The 23,408-nt window shown below is 46.2% G+C and overlaps 1 protein-coding gene across 1 annotated transcript; it reads left to right on the top strand.

Annotated features, from left to right (window-relative positions):
* Positions 1 to 10,856: 10,856 nt before the first annotated feature.
* adgrf3 (adhesion G protein-coupled receptor F3) lies at positions 10,857 to 20,879 on the top strand. The gene is made up of 9 exons (XM_031902767.1): positions 10,857 to 10,899; positions 11,178 to 11,348; positions 12,020 to 12,190; positions 13,309 to 13,527; positions 13,890 to 14,099; positions 16,581 to 16,721; positions 16,813 to 16,902; positions 18,021 to 18,106; positions 19,269 to 20,879. The coding sequence occupies exons 1-9, from the start codon at positions 10,857 to 10,859 to the stop codon at positions 20,877 to 20,879; spliced, it is 2,742 nt and encodes a 913-aa protein (XP_031758627.1).
* The last annotated feature ends 2,529 nt before the right edge of the window (positions 20,880 to 23,408 follow it).

Genomic DNA, 23,408 nt, shown 5'->3' with positions numbered 1-23,408 from the left:
TTGAAACTGGGTGAAATAGAAAACAATGAGGGGATTAACTTCTCCTTGAAACTGGGTGAAACAGAAAACAATGAGGGGATTAACTTCTCCTTGATACTGGGTGAAACAGAAAACAATGAGGGGATTAACTTCTCCTTGAAACTGGGTGAAACAGAAAACAATAAAGGGAATAACTTCTCCTTGAAACTGGGTGAAATGGAAAACAATGAGGGGGTTAACTTCCCCTTGAAAATGTGTCTGTTGCTGACTATTCTATTCCTCTACTACTCTAAGCCTCCATAGGGCACAATGGTACTCGACAGATCAAACCTGCTGAATGTTTTTTGCCAGAAAAAAAGTTAACTAAACGTTAATAAATCACAAATGATGGCAGGTATATTCTAAAAACTCACATTTTTCAAGAAACAATAGTGGAAAAAGCGAGTACTGGTGAAAAGCCATTTGTAAATCTCAAAAATATCTAGAAGTAAAAAAAAAATCGACTTTTTATCGAAATTGCTTAGTAAATAGGGATGCAACAAAACCACTTTTTTGGGTTCGCCCGAACCCTCCCTGACGCATCCTGCCGAATCCCGAACTGAATCCTAATTAGCATACATTAGCATATGCTAATTAGGATTGGGAAGGGTTAAAAATCCGGGGTTCTGCGCATCCCTATTAGTAAATGTGCCCCTAAATTTCTCTGTTCTGATTTGTAGAAATGAGGGAATTTTTGCCCCAGGGATGGATTTGCTGCCAAATTCTGCATTTTGCCGTTGGTGAATTTTTTCAAAAATTCTAAACTTTGCTGAGTGAGGAAAAAGCTGCGGTCGCCTAAAAAAAATCGTGCATTAGTCGCATTTCGCTAATTTTTGGTCGTTTCTCAAATTTTTCAGCAGTTTCACAATTTTTTTGGCAAAGCGAAAGGGGCAGATTCGCTCATCACTAATCCTTCCTTCATAGCTTCGAGGGGCTTCCGGACCCCGACCAATGACTACAGGGCGACCAGATCGCTGGCAAATTCAGGGCAGAAATGCAGCCGGCGGGGCTGAACTGACTGCCGGTTATTTGCCCTGTAACGTGTATTTATTAGACCTGTCCCTGCATTTCCAAGTGATCCGGTCGCCCCACAGACCAGTGACGAGCGAATTGGTCCCGTTTGGCTTCCGTTTGGCCACAGAACAAAAAGTAACATAACTAAAAACTACCAATTATAAAAAAATGAAGACCAATTGCAAATATCACTCTCTCTGTAAGTAGAAGGGACTGGAGCCCAATGTCTTTGTGCCGTAATCTCCCCTCTTTTGTTTTGGTTCCTCCCTTTCCCGTGGATGGTTCTAAGCAGAGACTGAACTTGCCGGGGGCTCGGGCCGGTATAACTAGAAATAAAGGGGAATGAAAAACAATGGATAACGGAGGCATTTGGCTTTGTGTCTGTTTTATCTGCTGTTCCGCATTCTCCCTGGGTCAGACCGTCCCGCGGCCCCTTAGTCACATGTACTAAACCCAATGCACTGTATGGGGGGGGGGGCTGCGTTGTTGGTAAATATTCATTAATACCACAGGGGAATCCCTATGTGCCATAGTTTTATAGTATCTCTCTGTACAGGCTATGGGCAAACTTAGGGGGCTGTTCCTGCTGAATTGTGCTTAGTACAGGGGAATCCCTATGTGCCATAGTTTTATGGTATCTCTCTGTACAGGCTATGAGCAAACTTAGGGGGCTGTTCCTGCTGAATTGTGCTTAGTACAGGGGAATCCCTATCTCTCTGTACAGGCTATGAGCAAACTTAGAGGGCTGTTCCTGCTGAATTGTGCTTAGTACAGGGGAATCCCTATGCTGCCATAGTTTTATGGTATCTCTCTGTACAGGCTATGGGCAAACTTAGGGGGCTGTTCCTGCTGAATTGTGCTTAGTACAGGGGAATCCCTATGTGCCATAGTTTTATGGTATCTCTCTGTACAGGCTATGAGCAAACTTAGGGGGCTGTTCCTGCTGAATTGTGCTTAGTACAGGGGAATCCCTATCTCTCTGTACAGGCTATGAGCAAACTTAGAGGGCTGTTCCTGCTGAATTGTGCTTAGTACAGGGGAATCCCTATGCTGCCATAGTTTTATGGTATCTCTCTGTACAGGCTATGGGCAAACTTAGGGGGCTGTTCCTGCTGAATTGTGCTTAGTACAGGGGAATCCCTATGTGCCATAGTTTTATGGTATCTCTCTGTACAGGCTATGAGCAAACTTAGGGGGCTGTTCCTGCTGAATTGTGCTTAGTACAGGGGAATCCCTATGTGCCATAGTTTTATGGTATCTCTCTGTACAGGCTATGAGCAAACTTAGAGGGCTGTTCCTAATGAATTGTGCTTAGTACAGGGGAATCCCTATGTGCCATAGTTTTGTGGTATCTCTCTGTACAGGCTATGAGCAAACTTAGGGGGCTGTTCCTGCTGAATTGTGCTTAGTACAGGGGAATCCCTATGTGCCATAGTTTTATGGTATCTCTCTGTACAGGCTATGAGCAAACTTAGGGGGCTGTTCCTGCTGAATTGTGCTTAGTACAGGGGAATCCCTATGTGCCATAGTTTTATGGTATCTCTCTGTACAGGCTATGAGCAAACTTAGAGGGCTGTTCCTGCTGAATTGTGCTTAGTACAGGGGAATCCCTATGTGCCATAGTTTTATGGTATCTCTCTGTACAGGCTATGAGCAAACTTAGGGGGCTGTTCCTGCTGAATTGTGCTTAGTACAGGGGAATCCCTATCTCTCTGTACAGGCTATGAGCAAACTTAGGGGCTGTTCCTGCTGAATTGTGCTTAGTACAGGGGAATCCCTATGCTGCCATAGTTTTATGGTATCTCTCTGTACAGGCTATGGGCAAACTTAGGGGGCTGTTCCTGCTGAATTGTGCTTAGTACAGGGGAATCCCTATGTGCCATAGTTTTATGGTATCTCTCTGTACAGGCTATGGGCAAACTTAGGGGGCTGTTCCTGCTGAATTGTGCTTAGTACAGGGGAATCCCTATGTGCCATAGTTTTATGGTATCTCTCTGTACAGGCTATGAGCAAACTTAGGGGGCTGTTCCTGCTGAATTGTGCTTAGTACAGGGGAATCCCTATCTCTCTGTACAGGCTATGAGCAAACTTAGAGGGCTGTTCCTGCTGAATTGTGCTTAGTACAGGGGAATCCCTATGCTGCCATAGTTTTATGGTATCTCTCTGTACAGGCTATGGGCAAACTTAGGGGGCTGTTCCTGCTGAATTGTGCTTAGTACAGGGGAATCCCTATGTGACATAGTTTTATGGTATCTCTCTGTACAGGCTATGAGCAAACTTAGGGGGCTGTTCCTGCTGAATTGTGCTTAGTACAGGGGAATCCCTATCTCTCTGTACAGGCTATGAGCAAACTTAGAGGGCTGTTCCTGCTGAATTGTGCTTAGTACAGGGGAATCCCTATGCTGCCATAGTTTTATGGTATCTCTCTGTACAGGCTATGGGCAAACTTAGGGGGCTGTTCCTGCTGAATTGTGCTTAGTACAGGGGAATCCCTATGTGCCATAGTTTTATGGTATCTCTCTGTACAGGCTATGAGCAAACTTAGGGGGCTGTTCCTGCTGAATTGTGCTTAGTACAGGGGAATCCCTATGTGCCATAGTTTTATGGTATCTCTCTGTACAGGCTATGAGCAAACTTAGGGGGCTGTTCCTGCTGAATTGTGCTTAGTACAGGGGAATCCCTATGTGCCATAGTTTTATGGTATCTCTCTGTACAGGCTATGAGCAAACTTAGAGGGCTGTTCCTGCTGAATTGTGCTTAGTACAGGGGAATCCCTATGTGCCATAGTTTTATGGTATCTCTCTGTACAGGCTATGAGCAAACTTAGGGGGCTGTTCCTGCTGAATTGTGCTTAGTACAGGGGAATCCCTATCTCTCTGTACAGGCTATGAGCAAACTTAGGGGCTGTTCCTGCTGAATTGTGCTTAGTACAGGGGAATCCCTATGCTGCCATAGTTTTATGGTATCTCTCTGTACAGGCTATGGGCAAACTTAGGGGGCTGTTCCTGCTGAATTGTGCTTAGTACAGGGGAATCCCTATGTGCCATAGTTTTATGGTATCTCTCTGTACAGGCTATGGGCAAACTTAGGGGGGCTGTTCCTGCTGAATTGTGCTTAGTACAGGGGAATCCCTATGTGCCATAGTTTTATGGTATCTCTCTGTACAGGCTATGAGCAAACTTAGGGGGCTGTTCCTGCTGAATTGTGCTTAGTACAGGGGAATCCCTATCTCTCTGTACAGGCTATGAGCAAACTTAGAGGGCTGTTCCTGCTGAATTGTGCTTAGTACAGGGGAATCCCTATGCTGCCATAGTTTTATGGTATCTCTCTGTACAGGCTATGGGCAAACTTAGGGGGCTGTTCCTGCTGAATTGTGCTTAGTACAGGGGAATCCCTATGTGCCATAGTTTTATGGTATCTCTCTGTACAGGCTATGAGCAAACTTAGGGGGCTGTTCCTGCTGAATTGTGCTTAGTACAGGGGAATCCCTATGTGCCATAGTTTTATGGTATCTCTCTGTACAGGCTATGAGCAAACTTAGGGGGCTGTTCCTGCTGAATTGTGCTTAGTACAGGGGAATCCCTATGTGCCATAGTTTTATGGTATCTCTCTGTACAGGCTATGAGCAAACTTAGAGGGCTGTTCCTGCTGAATTGTGCTTAGTACAGGGGAATCCCTATGTGCCATAGTTTTGTGGTATCTCTCTGTACAGGCTATGAGCAAACTTAGGGGGCTGTTCCTGCTGAATTGTGCTTAGTACAGGGGAATCCCTATGTGCCATAGTTTTATGGTATCTCTCTGTACAGGCTATGAGCAAACTTAGGGGGCTGTTCCTGCTGAATTGTGCTTAGTACAGGGGAATCCCTATCTCTCTGTACAGGCTATGAGCAAACTTAGGGGCTGTTCCTGCTGAATTGTGCTTAGTACAGGGGAATCCCTATGTGCCATAGTTTTATGGTATCTCTCTGTACAGGCTATGAGCAAACTTAGGGGGCTGTTCCTGCTGAATTGTGCCTAGTACAGGGGAATCCCTATGTGCCATAGTTTTATGGTATCTCTCTGTACAGGCTATGAGCAAACTTAGGGGCTGTTCCTGCTGAATTGTGCTTAGTACAGGGGAATCCCTATGCTGCCATAGTTTTATGGTATCTCTCTGTACAGGCTATGAGCAAACTTAGGGGCTGTTCCTGCTGAATTGTACTTAGTACAGGGGAATCCCTATGCTGCCATAGTTTTATGGTATCTCTCTGTACAGGCTATGAGCAAACTTAGGGGGCTGTTCCTGCTGAATTGTGCTTAGTACAGGGGAATCCCTATGTGCCATAGTTTTATGGTATCTCTCTGTATCTCTCTGTACAGGCTATGGGCAAACTTTTACATCCCACCCCGCCCCTGTTTCATCCCACCCCGCCCCTGTTTCATCCCACCCCGCCCCTGTTTCATCCCACCCTGCCCCTGTTTCATCCCACCCTGCCCCTTTTACATCCCCACCCTGCCCCTTTAACATCACTACCCCAACCCTTTTACATCCCCACTCCCTTTTGTGTTTCCCCCCCCCCACCAGCTGGTAAAAATATTTTAGAATGGGGCAACCCTAGTTAGTTGGAGCGTTGGTTCCTGCGCACTTGTGTAGCTACTACACCCTAACAGAATAACTGGCCCTTCAGCAGTTTCTTAAAACCATAGAGGGGTCTTAAGATGGAAAGGAGCCCATGATAGTCTGCCTCTGACTCACAGGGACCATAAGCCCCTCCTTTCCCTTGTTCTGTGAGAGTGATGGATTGTGGGGCATGGTGTCCCCAGCATGGAGATCATAGGTTCCTCTCAATCTGTGTGGCTTTTTATTTAGCAATTATGGGCACAAACTACAACTCCCAGCGACTCCCAGCGACAGCTGATGGCCCAGTGTGGGGAAACCAATGGAAATATTGGGATTTGCCTCTGCAAAGCTCACAACATCCTTTTCATACAAGCTCCGTTTACACAATCAGTACAAACACACCCTAGAATACGCCTGGGTATCGGCAGGGCACAGTGTAATATACATTTGCTGGAGCCTGTGGCAACACCCAGGGGAAACTGGCACCCAGCCATATGGGCAAACACTGAGCCTGAGACCAACCCTGAGATCATTATATTGAGACTGCAGGAGAGCTCACTGCTACTGCGGATGAAGAGAGCCCTGGTGGTATCTCCTTGCCCTTCTCTTGGACACTCTTCATAGTCTTCTTCTGACTTCTTTCCTCCTACATATTCTCTATGGCCATATTTTTGTCTTTTCCACCCATTCTGCTCTCTCTCCTCCTCACACCCTCCATAGTCCTCCTCCATCTCTACCACCCACTCTGATTGTCTCTTGTATATTCTCAGTGATCATCTTCCATATCTGCAACCAATTCTCTTACACAATCCCCATAGTCATCCTCATCTCTGATCATCCTCCATGTCATCCACGTCTCTTGTTTTTCTCTTCCATTCTCATCATCGTCCATCCATCTTTCATGTTCATATTCCGTTTCACCCACCCATCTTGTTTACTCTTCTCTTTCATGTTATCTCAGCTGCTTCCCCACCAATCCTACATTTGTCTGCTGTCCTCTCCATATCTATTCTCCATCTCACCCAACCATCTGAAGCTCGTCACAGAGACTCTTTATAAGTTGGACAGTCATCATTACTTTCTTAGATCAATCCCTTCTGTGTCCATCTTACGTATACCCCACCCATGCAACGTTCTCTCCCATAATTCCACCAACTCAGGGACTTTCTGCCTTGCACTCAACTGTTATGGATTTGGTTCCACTAGCTCTCAGCTTGGCATGTCTTATTTTTGACTCTTCTCTGTGGGTGCAAGGGGCCTCCCCCAGATATCCAGTGAGTATAATATTGTCTTTACATACTAATGTCATTTATATATAAATCATTGTTTGTTAACAAATATTTATTAAAGCTTTACAGTGAGAGGACTCACTGGAGAATAGGATTATGGGTATATGAGGTGGGATGGGGGGAGAAGATAGTTTACGTGGTGACCAAGGTCAGAAAAGGATGGTCTAAAAAAATATTGGCATGGGATCTGTTATCTAGAAACCCATTATCCGGAATCTTAAATATGCAGGAACGCCATTTCCCATGATGCCCTAGTTAAGCAAACAGTTCTTATTTTCTGACCGGTTACTTGATGGCATCAATGCTCCATAAAGCCATGCTGGTGGTATAACAAACCTATTTGTTTTGCTAAAGCTCTAAGGGGCCCCAAGTCAATATATCTGCAAATTGTCAGGTCTGGATAATAGATCCCATACCTCTACATGTACTTTGGTTACTAAGAATGCATTAGTTCTTTTACCCTAGTAGTGAGGTTTCTGCATGACCCACTGAGATACCTATGGTAGAAATATCCCTGTTACAGCTCATTGCACTGCAGGGGACCCTGATCTTCACAACCTTAAATACTGTCCCTTAGACCTGAAGATTATGGGAAAGACTCATGATCAAACCCTGATGGTTTACAGGCTTGGTTGTAAATGTGTAAATTAACCAATCATTTTCACCGCCCAAACTGAAGTAGCACAATAGTAGAAGATCAGAACTACCGGACCGGTGTAGCCCAAAGCCCTTCATTGGTCATTGTACTCTGAGCTGTAAAGAGCATTGGCCATTGAGGTAAGTTTGGGGGCATCAGGTAGAGTAAAACAACTCCATAAGAAGAGATGGGGGCAACTGTAGTTACCCCCAATGAACTGTAGTCACCCCCAATGAACTGTAGTCACCCCCAATGAACTGTAGTTACCCCAATGAACTGTAGTCACCCCCAATGAACTGTAGTTACCCCCAATGAACTGTAGTTACCCCCAATGAACTGTAGTCACCCCAATGAACTGTAGTCACCCCCAATGAACTGTAGTTACCCCCAATGAACTGTAGTCACCCCCAATGAACTGTAGTCACCCCCAATGAACTGTAGTTACCCCAATGAACTGTAGTCACCCCCAATGAACTGTAGTTACCCCCAATGAACTGTAGTTACCCCCAATGAACTGTAGTTACCCCCAATGAACTGTAGTTACCCCCAATGAACTGTAGTCACCCCCAATGAACTGTAGTCACCCCCAATGAACTGTAGTTACCCCAATGAACTGTAGTTACCCCCAATGAACTGTAGTTACCCCAATGAAATGTAGTTACCCCCAATGAACTGTAGTCACCCCCAATGAACTGTAGTCACCCCCAATGAACTGTAGTTACCCCCAATGAACTGTAGTTACCCCCAATGGTTTCCGGTTCTTCTCAGATGAAGGTTGGAGATACAATGAATGTGTTAAGCCAATCAATTCAGCCTCCACTTTAATTTCCTACTCTTTTAGGGGAGTCAGTGAAGGAAAGGAAAGTAGATGTATTTGCAACTCTCTCTCTGCTCTCGGCGGATTATCTTATCCAAACATTCTGTCGGATGTGAGCGGCAGCGCCAATAACTTGTTAGTCAAAGCAGATGTAAATACAGGGCGGCTGCAGGATCAGTTCCCCCCTTATATTTCATTCAGAGCAGCGTCCATGTTAGTGATTTTGTGTCCTTATTTGACTTTATGGGTTATTTATCCATAGAAATGCTAAGTCCAATGCCGAGGCACAATAGGAGATCAGGAGAGGAGCCCGTCATGCACAGCAGCCCTGTATAGATAATGAGACCCACTTGGGAATCTGTTCATAAGGGAACATGTACATGTAGAGTACATATGGACATCTGCTGAAAGGAGTTTGGTACAGTGATATGAAGTTATGGAATTTTAAATACATTTTAGCAAAAAAAAACAAAAATATAGGGTTACTGATATTCAGCAACAAATGTCACTTCTTGGACCCTTTGGTTGAGCCCAGACCCTAGCCTTTGCTTGAGCCCAGCCCCTAGCCTTTGGTTGAGTCCACACCCTAGCCTTTGGATGAGCCCAGACCCTAGCCTTTGGTTGAGCCCAGCCCCTAGCCTTTGGTTGAGTCCACACCCTAGCCTTTGGATGAGCCCAGACCCTAGCCTGTGGTTTAGCCCAGACCCTAGCATTTGGTTGAGCCCAGACCCTAGCCTTTGGTTGAGCCCAGACCCTAGGCTTTGGTTGAGCCCAGACCCTAGGCTTTGGTTGAGCCCAGACCATAGCCTTTGGTTGAGCCCAGACCCTAGCCTTTGGTTGAGCCCAGACCCTAGGCTTTGGTTGAGCCCAGACCATAGCCTTTGGTTGAGCCCAGACCCTAGCCTTTGGTTGAGCCCAGACCCTAGCCTTTGGTTGAGCCCAGACCCTAGCCTTTGGTTGAGCCCAGACCCTAGCCTTTGGTTGAGCCCAGACTCTAGCCTTTGGTTGAGCCCAGACCCTAGCCTTTGGTTGAGCCCAGCCCCTAGCCTTTGGTTGAATCCACACCCTAGCCTTTGGATGAGCCCAGACCCTAGCCTTTGGTTGAGCCCAGCCCCTAGCCTTTGGTTGAGTCCACACCCTAGCCTTTGGTTGAGCCCAGATCCTAGCCTTTGGTTGAGCCCAGCCCCTAGCCTTTGGTTGAGCCCGGACCCTAGCCTTTGGTTGAGCCCGGACCCTAGCCTTTGGTTGAGCCCGGACCCTAGCCTTTGGTTGAGCCCAGACCCTAGCCTTTGGTTGAGCCCAGATCCTAGCCTTTGGTTGAGCCCAGCCCCTAGCCTTTGGTTGAGCCCGGACCCTAGCCTTTGGTTGAGCCCAGACCCTAGCCTTTGGATGAGCCCAGACCCTAGCCTTTGGTTGAGCCCAGCCCCTAGCCTTTGGTTGAGTCCACACCCTAGCCTTTGGATGAGCCCAGACCCTAGCCTGTGGTTTAGCCCAGACCCTAGCATTTGGTTGAGCCCAGACCCTAGCCTTTGGTTGAGCCCAGACCCTAGGCTTTGGTTGAGCCCAGACCCTAGGCTTTGGTTGAGCCTAGACCCTAGCCTTTGGTTGAGCCCAGACCCTAGCCTTTGGTTGAGCCCAGACCCTAGCCTTTGGTTGAGCCCAGACCCTAGCCTTTGGTTGAGCCCAGACTCTAGCCTTTGGTTGAGCCCAGACCCTAGCCTTTGGTTGAGCCCAGCCCCTAGCCTTTGGTTGAGTCCACACCCTAGCCTTTGGATGAGCCCAGACCCTAGCCTTTGGTTGAGCCCAGCCCCTAGCCTTTGGTTGAGTCCACACCCTAGCCTTTGGTTGAGCCCAGACCCTAGCCTTTGGTTGAGCCCAGCCCCTAGCCTTTGGTTGAGCCCGGACCCTAGCCTTTGGTTGAGCCCGGACCCTAGCCTTTGGTTGAGCCCGGACCCCCTAGCCTTTGGTTGAGCCCGGACCCTAGCCTTTGGCTGAGCCCGGACCCTAGCCTTTGGCTGAGCCCGTACCCTAGCCTTTGGCTGAGCCCGTACCCTAGCCTTTGGCTGAGCCCGGACCCTAGCCTTTGGCTGAGCCCGGACCTAGCCTTTGGTTGAGCCCGGACACAAGCCTTTGGTTGAGCCCAGCCCCTAGCCTTTGGCTGAGCCCGGACCCTAGCCTTTGGTTGAGCCCAGCCCCTAGGCTTTGGTTGAGCCCAGACCCTAGCCTTTGGTTGAGCCTTTGGTCAGTGACCCCAATTTGAAAGCTGGAAAGAGTCAGAAGAAGAAGGCAAATAATTCAGAAACAATAAAACAATAAATAATGAAGACCAATTGAAAAGTTGCTTAGAATTGGCCATTCTATAACATATTTAAAGGTAACCACCCCTTTAATGTAATGGAACCACCCAATGACATTTACTTTCAAAGTACAATAAACATTGCAAGAAACGGTATTAAAAGCTTCATGTTGGTTCAGCAGGAAATGACGGGTGGAAAGGGTGGAAGTCGGGTGAAGAGACTGGTCGGTAAGTATATTGAGTATGTTGGGGAGCAGTATCCTGTGCAGGGATTGGTCAGTGTACAGATCCAATAGGAAGATGTGCTTATTGGGGGTAGATTTACCATTAAAGGGGGATAAGGGAAGAAGCTGTGCTGATCCAGCACAGGGGAAATCCTTAGTGAAGGGTGTGTGGGGGTAAGGGGTATGATGTGCTGCCCGGGGCTGCCTGCAGATATTGGGGTGATATTGCAGATATTGGGGTCTCCATGTAGTTTCTCTGCTGCTATTTCTTCTGTATTTCAGGTCAGGGGCCCTTGGCTTTCTACGTGCAGTTCACCCCCCAGGACATTAATGCAGTCACCGCGCAGGTTGTGAGAGACTTTCTGGGGAACTTCACCTTTCCCAGCGCCGGGCCGGAAATTCAGATTATCAACACGACAGTTACCACCGGTGGGTTCCACACATCCCGGGGGGGTACGGTATCTGGGCCAATCAGATTGCATCGAGCAGAAGCACCCAGAGGTGATAACATGCAGTGTAGGGGCCCAGTGTGGCTCAGTGGGACTTGTACCCAATGTATGAATCAATGTTAGTAGAGATCCTTACCCATCAGCCCCCCACTTCTATTATTTTTCCATTTAAAGGGAAACTCCACCCCCAGAATGAATACATAACCAACAGACAGTTTATATTATGTTAAGGGGCCTATTAAAGAATCTCCCCAAACTGGAATATATATATCAGTAAATTTTGCCCTTTTACATCCTTTCCCTTGAGCCGCCATTTAGTGATGGGCTGTGTGCTCCCTCAGAGATCTGCTGACAGGAAGTGATGCAGCTCTAACTGTAACAGGAAGTAGTGTGGGAGCAAAAGGCAGAACTCTGCCCATTCATTGGCTGATGGGGCCTAGCATGTATGTGTGCCTTGGCTTGTTTGTGTGCACTGTGACTCCTATGATCCCAGGGGGCGGCCCTTAGTACATAAAATGGCAGTTTCCTATTTAGGATTACCCAATGGCACATACTGCTAAACAAGTATATTTATATGAAAATGGTTTATTTAGATGAAGCAGGTTTTACAAATGAGCTGTTTATGCAATATAAACCTTTATCAATATGATTTTAACCCCATGTGTTTCTTACAAGAATGCACCCGGGGGCTCCTGGATCTGCGCTGTATGTGCCGGCCCGGCTTCGTGTTGAACGTCCCTAAGTGTACAGAAAACCTACTGTGCGGCCCCATTTGGGTTCTCAGTCCTTACTGCCTGTGCGCTCAATGGGCGTCAACTGCCGCTTACTGTGAATCTCCACCAACAAGTAAGCATACGTGAATATGGAAGGGTGACGATACATTGATGATATATTATCAGGGCCGCCATCAGGGGGGACTGTTTACCTGGGCGCAGACGATCCTTCACTTTAAAGGGGGCCCAGCTGTGAAACAGTTTGTTGTGAAACTGGGAGGGAGCTGGAGGATGTTGGGGAGGATGCTGGCGGGGAGCTGGAGGATGCTGGGGGGAGCTGGAGGACGCTGGGGGGGAGCTGGAGGATGCTAGGAGGGAGCAGGAGGATGCTGGGGGAGCTGGAGGATGCTGGGGGGAGCTGGAGGATGCTGGCGGAGCTGGAGGACGCTGGTAGGGAGCTGACGGATGCTGAGGAGGACATTGGGGGGATCTGGAGGATGCTTGGGGAGCTGGAGGATGTTAGGGAGGGAGTTGGAGGATGCTATGGGGGGGGGGCAGGAGGATGCTAGGGGGGAGCTGGAGGACGCTAGGGAGGGAGTTGGAGGATGCTAGGGGGGAGCAGGAGGATGCTGGGGGGGAGCTGGTGTATGCTGGGGTGAGCTGGAGGATGCTTGGGGGGAGCTGTGAGGGAGCAGGAGGATGCTAGGAGGGAGCAGGAGGATGCTGGGGGGAGCTGGAGGATGCTGGGGGGGAGCTGGAGGATGCTGGGGGAGCTGGAGGATGCTGGGAGGGAGCTGAAGGATGCTGAGGAGGACATTGGGGGGATCTGGAGGATGCTTGGGGAGCTGGAGGATGCTAGGGAGGGAGTTGGAGGATGCTATGGGGGGCAGGAGGATGCTAGGGGAAGCTGGAGGACGCTAGGGGGGAGCTGGAGGATGTTAGGGGGAGCAGGATGATGCTGGGGGGGAGCTAGAGGACGCTAGGGGGAGCTGGAGAATGTAGGGGGAGCAGGATGCAGCAGGGAGCGGCCCATTTTGTTGTAAGGGGCCCGAGATTTCTGATAGCGACTCTGTATATTTTTTTTTCATCTCATGATTGAGGAGTCATGGGGCAGAGATATGTGTGACCCAGGCTCTTACCCCGTGATTCCATTACAAAGAGCCGACCCAGCACAGACCTAAGGGTTCAAGTGAGGGCACTTTCCCTATGATTGGAAAACCCTAAAATGTCTATGTGCTGTTTCCGTTTCAGATCCTGGAATGATCTCATTACTATCGAGCACCATCAGTATTGGCAGCCAAGTCCAACTGCTCTTCAATTCCACCAAAGAGGTCACCAACGTCCGGTGGTTTATTAAAAACAAGTATTGGATCCTGATGACGGAGCTTTATAACGGGGCGAAAATCAGCATCGAAACCTCTGCCTTCAACTCAACTCTTACTATAAGGGACTCTACCAGAATGTGGGGAGGTAATGATCGTCATAGGAATGAATCCTGGTTTTGATAGCCAATGAAAGATCTAGCGCTGGTTCAACACTAGCCTCTGGTACTGGAGATACTAAAGATATTTACTAATTGTCATGTTAAATTGTTCCTAGTATAGGGGAACGTCTATGCAGGTTTAATGGCATCTCCTTGGCAAGTTGAGGCGGCCATTCCTACGTAGGAAGCCCAGGCTGGGAATTAGACCTGTAGCAGCACAATGTCCACCCTGTATGATCCAACTTATAGCAATATCTGCCCCCCAGGGAGTCGGCTGAACAGCTCAGTATTTATAAAATACAAAATATATCACCATTTCTGCCTCTTCCCCTTGTCTCTTGCCCCGCAGGTCAGTATATTTGCAACTTCATTTACAAAAACCTCTACTGGCAAGTGAACTACACGGTGGACTTTCCCCTTCGCTCGCAGGACATCACCAACATTCCAGCCCGGGCCTCGCTGATGAGTAATGGGTTTCTGGGCATCACCTTAGAGTGCTGCGTTTGGGACGATGGTCAGAACTACACCGTCTTATGGGATCCCGGGGCCATGTCTTCAGGTCTGTTTGTGCTTATGTAGGAGGGGCCTAATACGATTGGCTTCAGAAGTTGCTTAATTTTCATTCATTTTAGTAATAATAAGTCTCAAGGCAATACTGATTGGCCCGTGCCCCACCTCCTCCCCTACGCCCTAGCTGCTGCCACGCCCCCTCCTCAACCAGCCAATCACACTCCAACCCACTAGTTGCTCACCTTGTAACTGCACCCCCCCAAGTCATGCACCCTAGGCAGCAGGGCCAGAACATAGTCCTCCTTCTTTGTCTTTGCCCCCTCCACTTGTCATAAGTGGCCATTGCAATGACCCATCACATCGCGCACCCCCCTCTGCCAAACCAAATTTGAATCCTAATTTAATAAAAAAAAAGGCATGTCATTATAAGGATTCGGATTTCATTTGGCCAATCACATGAAAAAGGCTAAATCCTAGACGAATCCTTAGTGTAGGCTCTAGTAATCCACACCCCTAATGGGGGAAACCGTTGGGTTTGGGTGCCATTTAAACTTCCTTCATAAAGAAATAATCCTTGTTTCCAAAACTAGAATATTTGTCCCTGGAACTATATGTGCACTGAAGGCTCAGGCCAAGATTTCATTTCTCCGGAGGTTTGGTTGAAAAGCCTCATACAACCTGCGGACAGCAGTATTGTAGGGACTGAATAATGGATTTTAGCCCACATTGTTCAATTGGGTTGATATAATTCCCACAGTGCACCATGGGGCACATTACCAAGGCAAAGTGTGCAAAGTGCAATTTCGAGCACGATCACCATGTTTTTTTGTCCCACAATGCACCATTGTTCCGGCGTCATTGTGGATGCTAATGCAGTTGCATCCTATGTGCCAAAATGGTTGCAACTCTGTTGTGCCTGATCTTTTTGAAGCCTGCTTGGTGCATTTATGGTGCTCACTGGTGTCATTTCCGGTGTTCAAGTGACATGTGCGCCCAATTGTTTTAGTGCAACAGAACAACGGTGATTGATGCCGGATGTTGAAGGAACCCCATAGCTACCGCCTGGTGGTAGGGTGGGATCACTACAGGGTTCCCCTGGTTCCCCTGCATGGTGTAGCAGAACTCAGTTTGGCATGGGGCCCAACTATAGGGGACTGCAAGTTAGAGTATTAGGCACAACTGACTGCAGGGAAAAGGACAAGTTGCCCTCTGCTTTTTCAGCCCTTATGTATTCGAAGGGAAACCATTTTAAACCAACTCAATGTCTATGTCCTAGTAGGGCTCCAAGCTGCTCACTGTATCCTGCCAGTAGCAAAAGATAAAAGTATTTAAAACAGAATTCGGAATATGATATCCAGTGATATTGCCCTTATTTCTGCCCACTGTGGCCTAAGGATAAAGACACACAGAGCTACTTAGTTGCAGCTACTTGTCACAGCTACTAAACACCAGAAAACCTAATAGGCACCAAGAAGAAGAAGAAAAAGTAGTACTGTAGTTCTGGTTTTGCTTGGCTTACTCCTCATACTTCTCATAGCCTTGCTCTCTAATTACCCTCGGTTGAATGTGTCCCCCCAGCCAAGTGTGATCTTTCTCTGTCTGCCAACCCTGTCTGTTGTTTTATTTAGTCAGTTATTTAGTCACAGGGCTGGCAGTGAGTTAAAGTGTCATGATCTGGAAATAATACAAAGTCACGCACCAAACCATTCAACCAGCAGCAGGTCAGTAGGGAAAATTACAAATAGAAAACCAAAAGTAAGCATTGAGCCAACTCTCAAAGGAAGAACAAAATCGTCCCTGATTTGGCCTCATGTGTGGGATTGGGGACCTCCTCACCTTGAGATCCTATTTTACATGGGTAAATGGTTAGGACAGGGGTGGCCAATACGTCGATCGCGGTCCACCAGTCGATCCCCCATGGATTTCTGATGGACCGTGATGAAGCCGCGTTTCTCAGTCGACCGCGGACGAAAAAAGTCTGCCCACCCGTGTTAGGGAGCACCTACTGGTGGTTTTCTGGTTTTTGTGGACTTTATTAGATCTAGTTGTGAGGCTGGGGTAAGAGAAGAAGAGGCCCTAAGCGATGCAGGTAGATGAGGCCTCAATCTGAAAGGATGAGAAATGATTTAGCCAGGGATGTCCAACCTGCAACCCCTCAGCCTTTTTGTCCTACAAATGTCTGCAACCTTGCGTGGACCCTGCCCTACCATAAAACCAACCCCATTAAGAGGATCTGAGGTAAATAGCAACAGAGGACCCACAGAGCAGAACACAGAACCTTTTCCCAAGTATCCCCTACTCTACGCTGGGTAGAACAGACTTAAAGACTCAGTCATGTCACATCATAAACCCATTTAGTAGTAAACTCAGAACCACTCAATGACCAAGTCAAGGAACCATTGGAACATAATCTTAGTTATAATCATGTGACCTGGGAATCGGTAAGAATCAATAAGTACATTACATTGCTATGAATAATCTGGTGGTCACTTCATTCTATGAATATAAAATGGAACATGTCTGTTATTAGTTGTGTTGAGAGGAACATGGAACCTGTGCTACACACTGTCCATCACGACTGTCCCCGCGGCCGACACCAATTTCACCTGTAGGTTCCAGGGGAACGTGGAACAAGTTGCAGAAGCTCAGATCAGCATTGTGGTCATACAAGGTGGGTAATGCCATGTTAGAAGTAGGTGGGCATTACACACTTTATCTGGAATAAGTAGATATACACTAACTCAAGGCTCTCTCTTCCTCAGCTGGAGACTTGTATTGCCCTCAAGATGTGTTTAATCCTAGTTGGAAAGAGACTAAAGCTGGGTATGATGCCGAAATCCTCTGCCCAGAAGGTAAATCTGGCACCATAACCAGGAGTTGCAATCTGTATGGGTGGTGGGCTTTCCCCTATTTCAAATGCCAGGATATAAAGGTGTTGTCCCTCCTGGAGCAAGCCAAGGTGGGTCATCTATCTATCATCTATCTATCATCTATCTATCTGTCTATCTATCTATCTATCATCTTTCTTTCTTTCTCTCTCTCTTCAATCTATCAATCTTATTTATCATCTTTCTAATGTATTATTCAGTCTGTCCATCTTTGTTGCAGTGCAATATATTGTAGTAAAATGTAAATATGTAGTTAGTTGTCCTACTGACTTACTGATGGGGAATGGAACCCATTGGCAGAATGTTATGGTTCTTTTGGGTAGAACTAGTGAGAGAGCTTAGGGTAGCTCCACTGATTATGTTGTATAGTTATTTAAGAGGTTGTTATGGTTTTTGGCTCCTCGTTCAGCGTAATGTGACAGACAGCTCCAAGAAGAAGATCTCAATGAGCTCTAAAACTAGACAGGGACCTAAAGAATAATGGGGTAGGCTGATTATAAAGAAACTACAGTAAAGGAGTTGGGTTGTGAGCCAATCGTATGAAGTCCCTTTTTAATGACTTGCTTTAGATCAAAAAAACCAACCCTTCCTATTGGTGGGCTACCCCTACCCACCTGCTCTCCAAGAAATGTGACTGGTTGGCATAAAACATCAGGTCAAAGTTTTGGGATATAGGATGTAGATATTGATACAAGGTGGTCTTACAGGGGCAGATTTAAACCGCCGACTTGGGTTCTTCAGATCGATTCAGCAGCTTATCTGCCTGTGTATGGGGTCCGCCAAAAGGCTTCCCTGCCCAAAAATTGGGCAAATATCTATAGGGCAGGCATGATTTTTCTGTCCAACTATTTGTACCCTCTTCATTGTAATGTGATTGTTTGGCCCTAGGGCCAGCACGATATCTCCCACCCATTGGGCGGGTCACCAAACGAGAGAATCTTACCATGTATGGTCGCCTTTAGTCCTGAAACTACAAGGGGCCAAGAGTACAAGGGGCCAATTGTTGAGTAAATCTGGGTCAAAGTAAAAGAGACCTAATTGTTCCGGCTCTTCTCGCAGTCTAATTGTTTTCTCTCCCCCAGTGGCTGAAGGGCGGACTAGGGATGCCGGCAACCGAGATTCCCCTGATGATAGGGACTTTAAAGTACTACACGATGGGAAGGGGCCAGTACGTTAGCACCTCGTGGGATGTTACGGCAGCTATACAGGCCCTATATACAATCTCTCTCGCTGCCATAGAAAATAATATAGTGATCCGCGTCGCTATTATGTCAGTAAGTATTTTCCTGCAATTCGTCTTTGACTGTAGCGCAAACCACTCATTTCTTCTTGGGGTTCCTTGTCCTTGTATGTAAGGTGCTACCATCCAAATCCACCTTGGTTTCTTTCCCATTAGATAGTCAGTTATAATGGCTGTCTCAGCTTAGAGACAATGAGCAAGGGTGTCAAAGATGGAACAGTCTCATCAGTTCTAGAGTTGCTTCACGATCGTCAGCTCTTTGTACCAAACTCATCTCATTGCCCGATGTCATGTAGGATCTAAGGAGAGGTGGAGAGTAGTGGACTTTTATAGACTGACAAAGTACGCCAGGACTTTTATTGAGTCCTATGGAGGCTTAGAATAGTAGAGGAATAGAATAGTCAGCGACAGCCTGTCTTTGACACATTTTCAAGGGGAAGTTAATCCCATCATTGTTTTCTATTTAACACATTTTCAAGGGGAAGTTATTCCCATCATTGTTTTCTCTTTAACACACTTTCAAGTGGAAGTTAATCCCATCATTGTTTTCTATTTCACACACTTTTAAGGGGAAGGTAATCCCATCATTGTTTTCTATTTCACACACTTTCAAGGGGAAGTTGATCCCATTATTGTTTTCTATTTCACCCAGTTTCAAGTGAAACTTAAACACATTCAACATCTATTGTTTTCCAAGTATGAGCACCGATGCTCCTAAAATGGCTGCTGGAGCACTTCCTGTTTGGGAAGATTAAAGAGGATCCATGGAAATGAACAGCTGTTTAAATTTCACAAATTTCTAGAATCTTTCGGCTCAAAAAGCGTGATTTTCGGACAATAAACTTGATATTTTCATTCAACCCTACCAATATTATCTTGACATTAAATAAATGCAAGAATGATCATGTTTTTTTTCGAGAAAAATACCAAGTCGATTTTATGCAAGTTTAAAGCCCAGAAAAATGCTAGTTTTAGTAAATCTGCCCCCTACAGAAAAGTTGCTTTCATGAGTTTATAGCCGCAGCTCATGTTGCAGTAGAGCTCAGACGTGAGTTTGCATACGGCATGATATATTATTCTTTCTTCACAGGACTTTATTGCTGTGTGCAGTCAGATCTTGGAATACGAGATGCCAAACCTGTGGTACAATATCCATTATGAAGATCCGGCCATAGGTTCCAAATTTACACAGTCATTGGAGAACATGCTGAAGGTCCTGGAGCCGCAGACCAAGGATCTACAGATCATTGCACCTAACATTGAGCTCAACGTCCTTGTTCTAGAATCCTCTACGTTGGCCTCTTACAGTACCTTGAACGTTAACCCTAGGGTGCAGATGTTCTTCAAGAGCACCGCTCTTCAAGAGCTTACTCAGACAGGCAACCTCACCATGGCCAGCCTGGCAATCAATAAACTAAGTAAACTACTGGCTAATAATTATGGGGACAGCTTAAAGGGGTCTGACCATGCCATCAAAGACCTTATCTTAATGAACGTCTTTAATATAAACCAGGATGGCATAGATGTGATTTTTGAGCGAGCCAGCGACTCAAATAAGACTAAAGTAGACCTGTCGCGGTGTGTTTTATGGGACTACAATCTATTTGATGGAAATGGAGGTTGGTCTGCCGAGGAATGTGTCACCTACAACAAAGACAACCTGACCGTGTGCAGTTGCTCACACCAAATGTCTCTTTCCCTTGTCACCTTTATTCCGACCGCTCAAGAGGAATGTCGCTGGAAATCTCTAAGCCTCTTCAGTAGATCAACGTCCATCGCAAGTCTTACCCTTTCCCTTATCATATACCTAGTGGAGTGGAAGTTTATAGTGAAGACTCTGATCTCCTTTTGCCATCAGTTGTCTGCGGTCAACATTGCCCTGTGTTGGCTGATTGCAGACTTGTGTTACTTGGGTTCCTCCTGCATCATGAGTACGACACCCACCCCCGACCTGTGCATCGCGGCAGCATTTTTCAAGCACCTCTTTTACACGGCTGCCTCCTTTTGGATGCTCTTCGAAGGACTTTTTCTGTTTCAGCAACTTGTTTTGGGTTTTCTGAAGTTGCAGAAAAAAGCCCTTGTGGTCATCATGCTGGCTATTGGTTACCTTTGCCCGCTGATAATTGCTCTTGTGACTTTGTCTCTGTATCATCCATCAGGCACTTATATTAATGCAGACACTTGCTTTCTGAATGTAGACAATGGGGCGATAAATACTTTCTCTGCACCAGTTCTGCTCATTAGTTTCATGAACATCTTTGTAGTAATTGTGGGAATCTGGAAACTGATGAAGCCGTCCCAATCAGAGAAATCAGAAGAAGGTGGAGAAGGGAGTGCAAAAGAGAGGTTAGAAGAAAGTGCAGAAGGGAGTACAATAGAGAGTGCAGAGGAGAGTGCAAAACAGAGGTCAGAAGAGCGAGCAAAAGAGAGGTTGGAAGAGAGGTCAGAAGAGAGTGCAGAAGAGCAAGCAAAAGAGAGGATGGAGGAGAGATCAGAAGAGACTATAGAAGGAGGAGATGATAAAGAGGACTTGATAGCCATCTTTAAGCCTCTCCTGATCCTGACAACTATCTTTGCCTTGACTTGGGTCCTCCAATTGGCAATGTCAGTAATGTGCGGAGTGCAGGGGTTCTTGGACTTCATTTCTACTCTTCTCAATTCATTTCAGGTAAGTCAGAGGAGACAGCCAGTCAGCACATGATCTGTATCTGAGAGCTGAGGGTGGTAGGACTTGCTTTTCATGAGGGATTTGGTGTATGCATCGTTATATGGAAGGTCAGAGCAGAATTGACTTTTATATCATTATGTTACACAAGAGCCATGAATATCCTGTAAATTATATCCTTATAAACAGGGCTTAGTAGGGATGCACCAAATCCAGCCTTTGTTCAAAGTATTCGGTTTTGGACGAATCCTTGCTCTGCACCGAACCGAATTCTAATTGCATAAATTAGCATTCGGAAGGGTTAAATGTTAGGGGGGAAAAAAATTTCGCCACCCACTGCCCCAAAAAAGTGGGTTTGGCGCGTGCTTAGTGATGTCATTTGTGTCACACAATTCACTGAAACTCAATTATTATAACAAATATCATTAGACGTCACCTTGAAGACCCGTGACCTGTATATGGGCCTGGAACTCCTTGGTGACTTATCCTTAGATTCTACAACAGGGGGTACATTATTCAATATATCATGATCCTTTACTTGTATAGAGCTAATAGCGCAGCCACTACAACAACAACGGGACTTCTACATCAAACCAAACCTGTACATGGCGGTAGCTCCATGGTTCCCACATCTGAACGCTGCTCCCCAATAATGATGCAATGCTAACCTTGACCATGTTGACTTCATCTTGCCTCCAATTTGCATGACACGAATGTACAATTTTGTTTTGATGCTGGAATTCTGGGAAAGAATGCTGCATTGTGGGAAAACATTGTCTTCTCGCATTTGAATGTTGCATAACATTGGAGAACATTGTGCTCCATCGTCGATGCCTTGTCTGATTTCTTTTAAACCCCCAGTACAGCTGGAGTCTTTATTCCGCCCCTCCACCTGTCCGACTGTACTCATTGGATAATATTATTAACACCATTTTTTTATATTTCTCAGGGTTTTTTCATTTCTGTCTTCAGCTGCCTTATGGACAAAAGGGTGAGGAATGAGGGATGCACGGTGGGGTGGGGGGTGGAGTTTGTTTTAATGTACAGCACCGATTGGTTGGATCATTTAGCAGTGCTACAGCCAAAAAAACATTGTTTTCCATCCCACAAGAGACTCCATATCAGTCATATTCATCTTTCCAGGTCTGGGCGGCCATATTGCGGCGACTAAGATGGCTTCGAGACTTAATCCTACCACTTCCATCCCTGAGCTGGGTGTGGCGGAGAGGAAAGTCGAGCTCCTACAGAGTGGTAATGCCTTGCCTTCAACTTATTATTAGCAATTCATTTCCTTGGGCTGCTCTTCCTCATTAACTCATCCCATAAAGCTTTAAAGGGGAACTAAACTAACAAAAATTTAATATAACATTCATTTCATGGAAGCCAAATCCCCCATTTTAGAAATCCGGCTCTATGTGTAGACATTGCTTCCGAGATATTTTTCCCAAGTCGTGCTTTTGGGATGGCTTTACTAAGAGCGGAAGAGTCGCGTATTTCAGCTACAGTAACTGGTTACTTTTATAATTTATAAAATATTTGTTCTCACATTAGTTCCCCTTTAAAATGGTACCCTAGCCAGAATATTGACAGCAACAGCTGATTGTGGTTGTGGGTAATGATGAGCGAATGTTTTCGCCAGGAATGGATTTGCAGCGAATTTCCGCATTTCACCATTGGCGAATTGTTTTGCAAAACTTCCATGAAAATGCAACGTCAGGCGGAAATTTTTTCGTTGCGTGTCAAATTGGGCATGGTCGCGTCAAAATAGGCGCAGTTGCATCAAAATTGGGCGCGGTCGCGTCAAAAAAGGCGCAGTTGCATCAAAATTGGGCTCGGTCGCGTCAAAAAAGGCACAGTTGCGTCAAAATTGGGCGTGGCGGCGTAAAAAAAACACGGGCGACAAAAAAAATATAGATGAGACCTACAAAAACAACGCACGACAAATGCGTTTCGCTAATTTTATGGCAATGCCAAATGGGACAGATTCACTCATCACTAGTTGTGGGCATAGGGCAGATATTACCCAATGGGAGGCGGGACCCGCAGTAAGACCAATGGAGCAGGCCGGCTACTATTTCTTTCTATTCACTGTAGACAATAAATATAAGTGCAGCTTTAGGATAAATATCTCAGGCTACAAACTCCTTTCCTATCTCTCTCCCACAGGATCAGAGCAGCAGATGGAAATTCTGGGGAAAATGGAAAACCTAAAAGAAAGCCCTTGCAATTTGTTATTAAACCCAATGTATCATGTGATTCTATTCGTCCATTATTATAATCTGCCCGGCAACAAGCTGAATGGTTGCACAGAACCAGTCCTAGAGGTCCAAGTTCCGACTCCTCTTGTCTCTTATAGATCCCTTGGGGTTCAGGAGACATGGAACGAACTGCTCCAAAGCTGACAATTCTCATTGACTTCTATTAAACATTTTTCTGGCGATTTTTCTCTTTAATAAAAACCGACTATTTGTGGTTCTTCAGAAAATTCACAAGTCGCCGTCGGATTTGGATTTTTAGCCGTACGGACGCATAATAAATCTTGGAAAAGTCACCTTTTTTTTTTTT

This window comes from Xenopus tropicalis, chromosome 5, assembly GCF_000004195.4.
Source record: "Xenopus tropicalis strain Nigerian chromosome 5, UCB_Xtro_10.0, whole genome shotgun sequence".
NCBI lineage: Eukaryota > Metazoa > Chordata > Amphibia > Anura > Pipidae > Xenopus > Xenopus tropicalis.
The sequence above is the reverse complement of the archived record's forward strand: the minus strand, read 5'-3'. Positions and strand labels throughout refer to the sequence as shown.

Bases quoted from the DNA above. Each gene is read 5' to 3' on its own strand.
- adgrf3 (XM_031902767.1), top strand. From the start codon at position 10,857: ATGACGGGTGGAAAGGGTGGAAGTCGGGTGAAGAGACTGGTCG. The intron at 11,349-12,019 runs GTACGGTATCTG...GTTTCTTACAAG, and splicing joins GTTCCACACATCCCGGGGGG to AATGCACCCGGGGGCTCCTG. The intron at 14,100-16,580 runs GTCTGTTTGTGC...GTCTGTTATTAG, and splicing joins TCCCGGGGCCATGTCTTCAG to TTGTGTTGAGAGGAACATGG.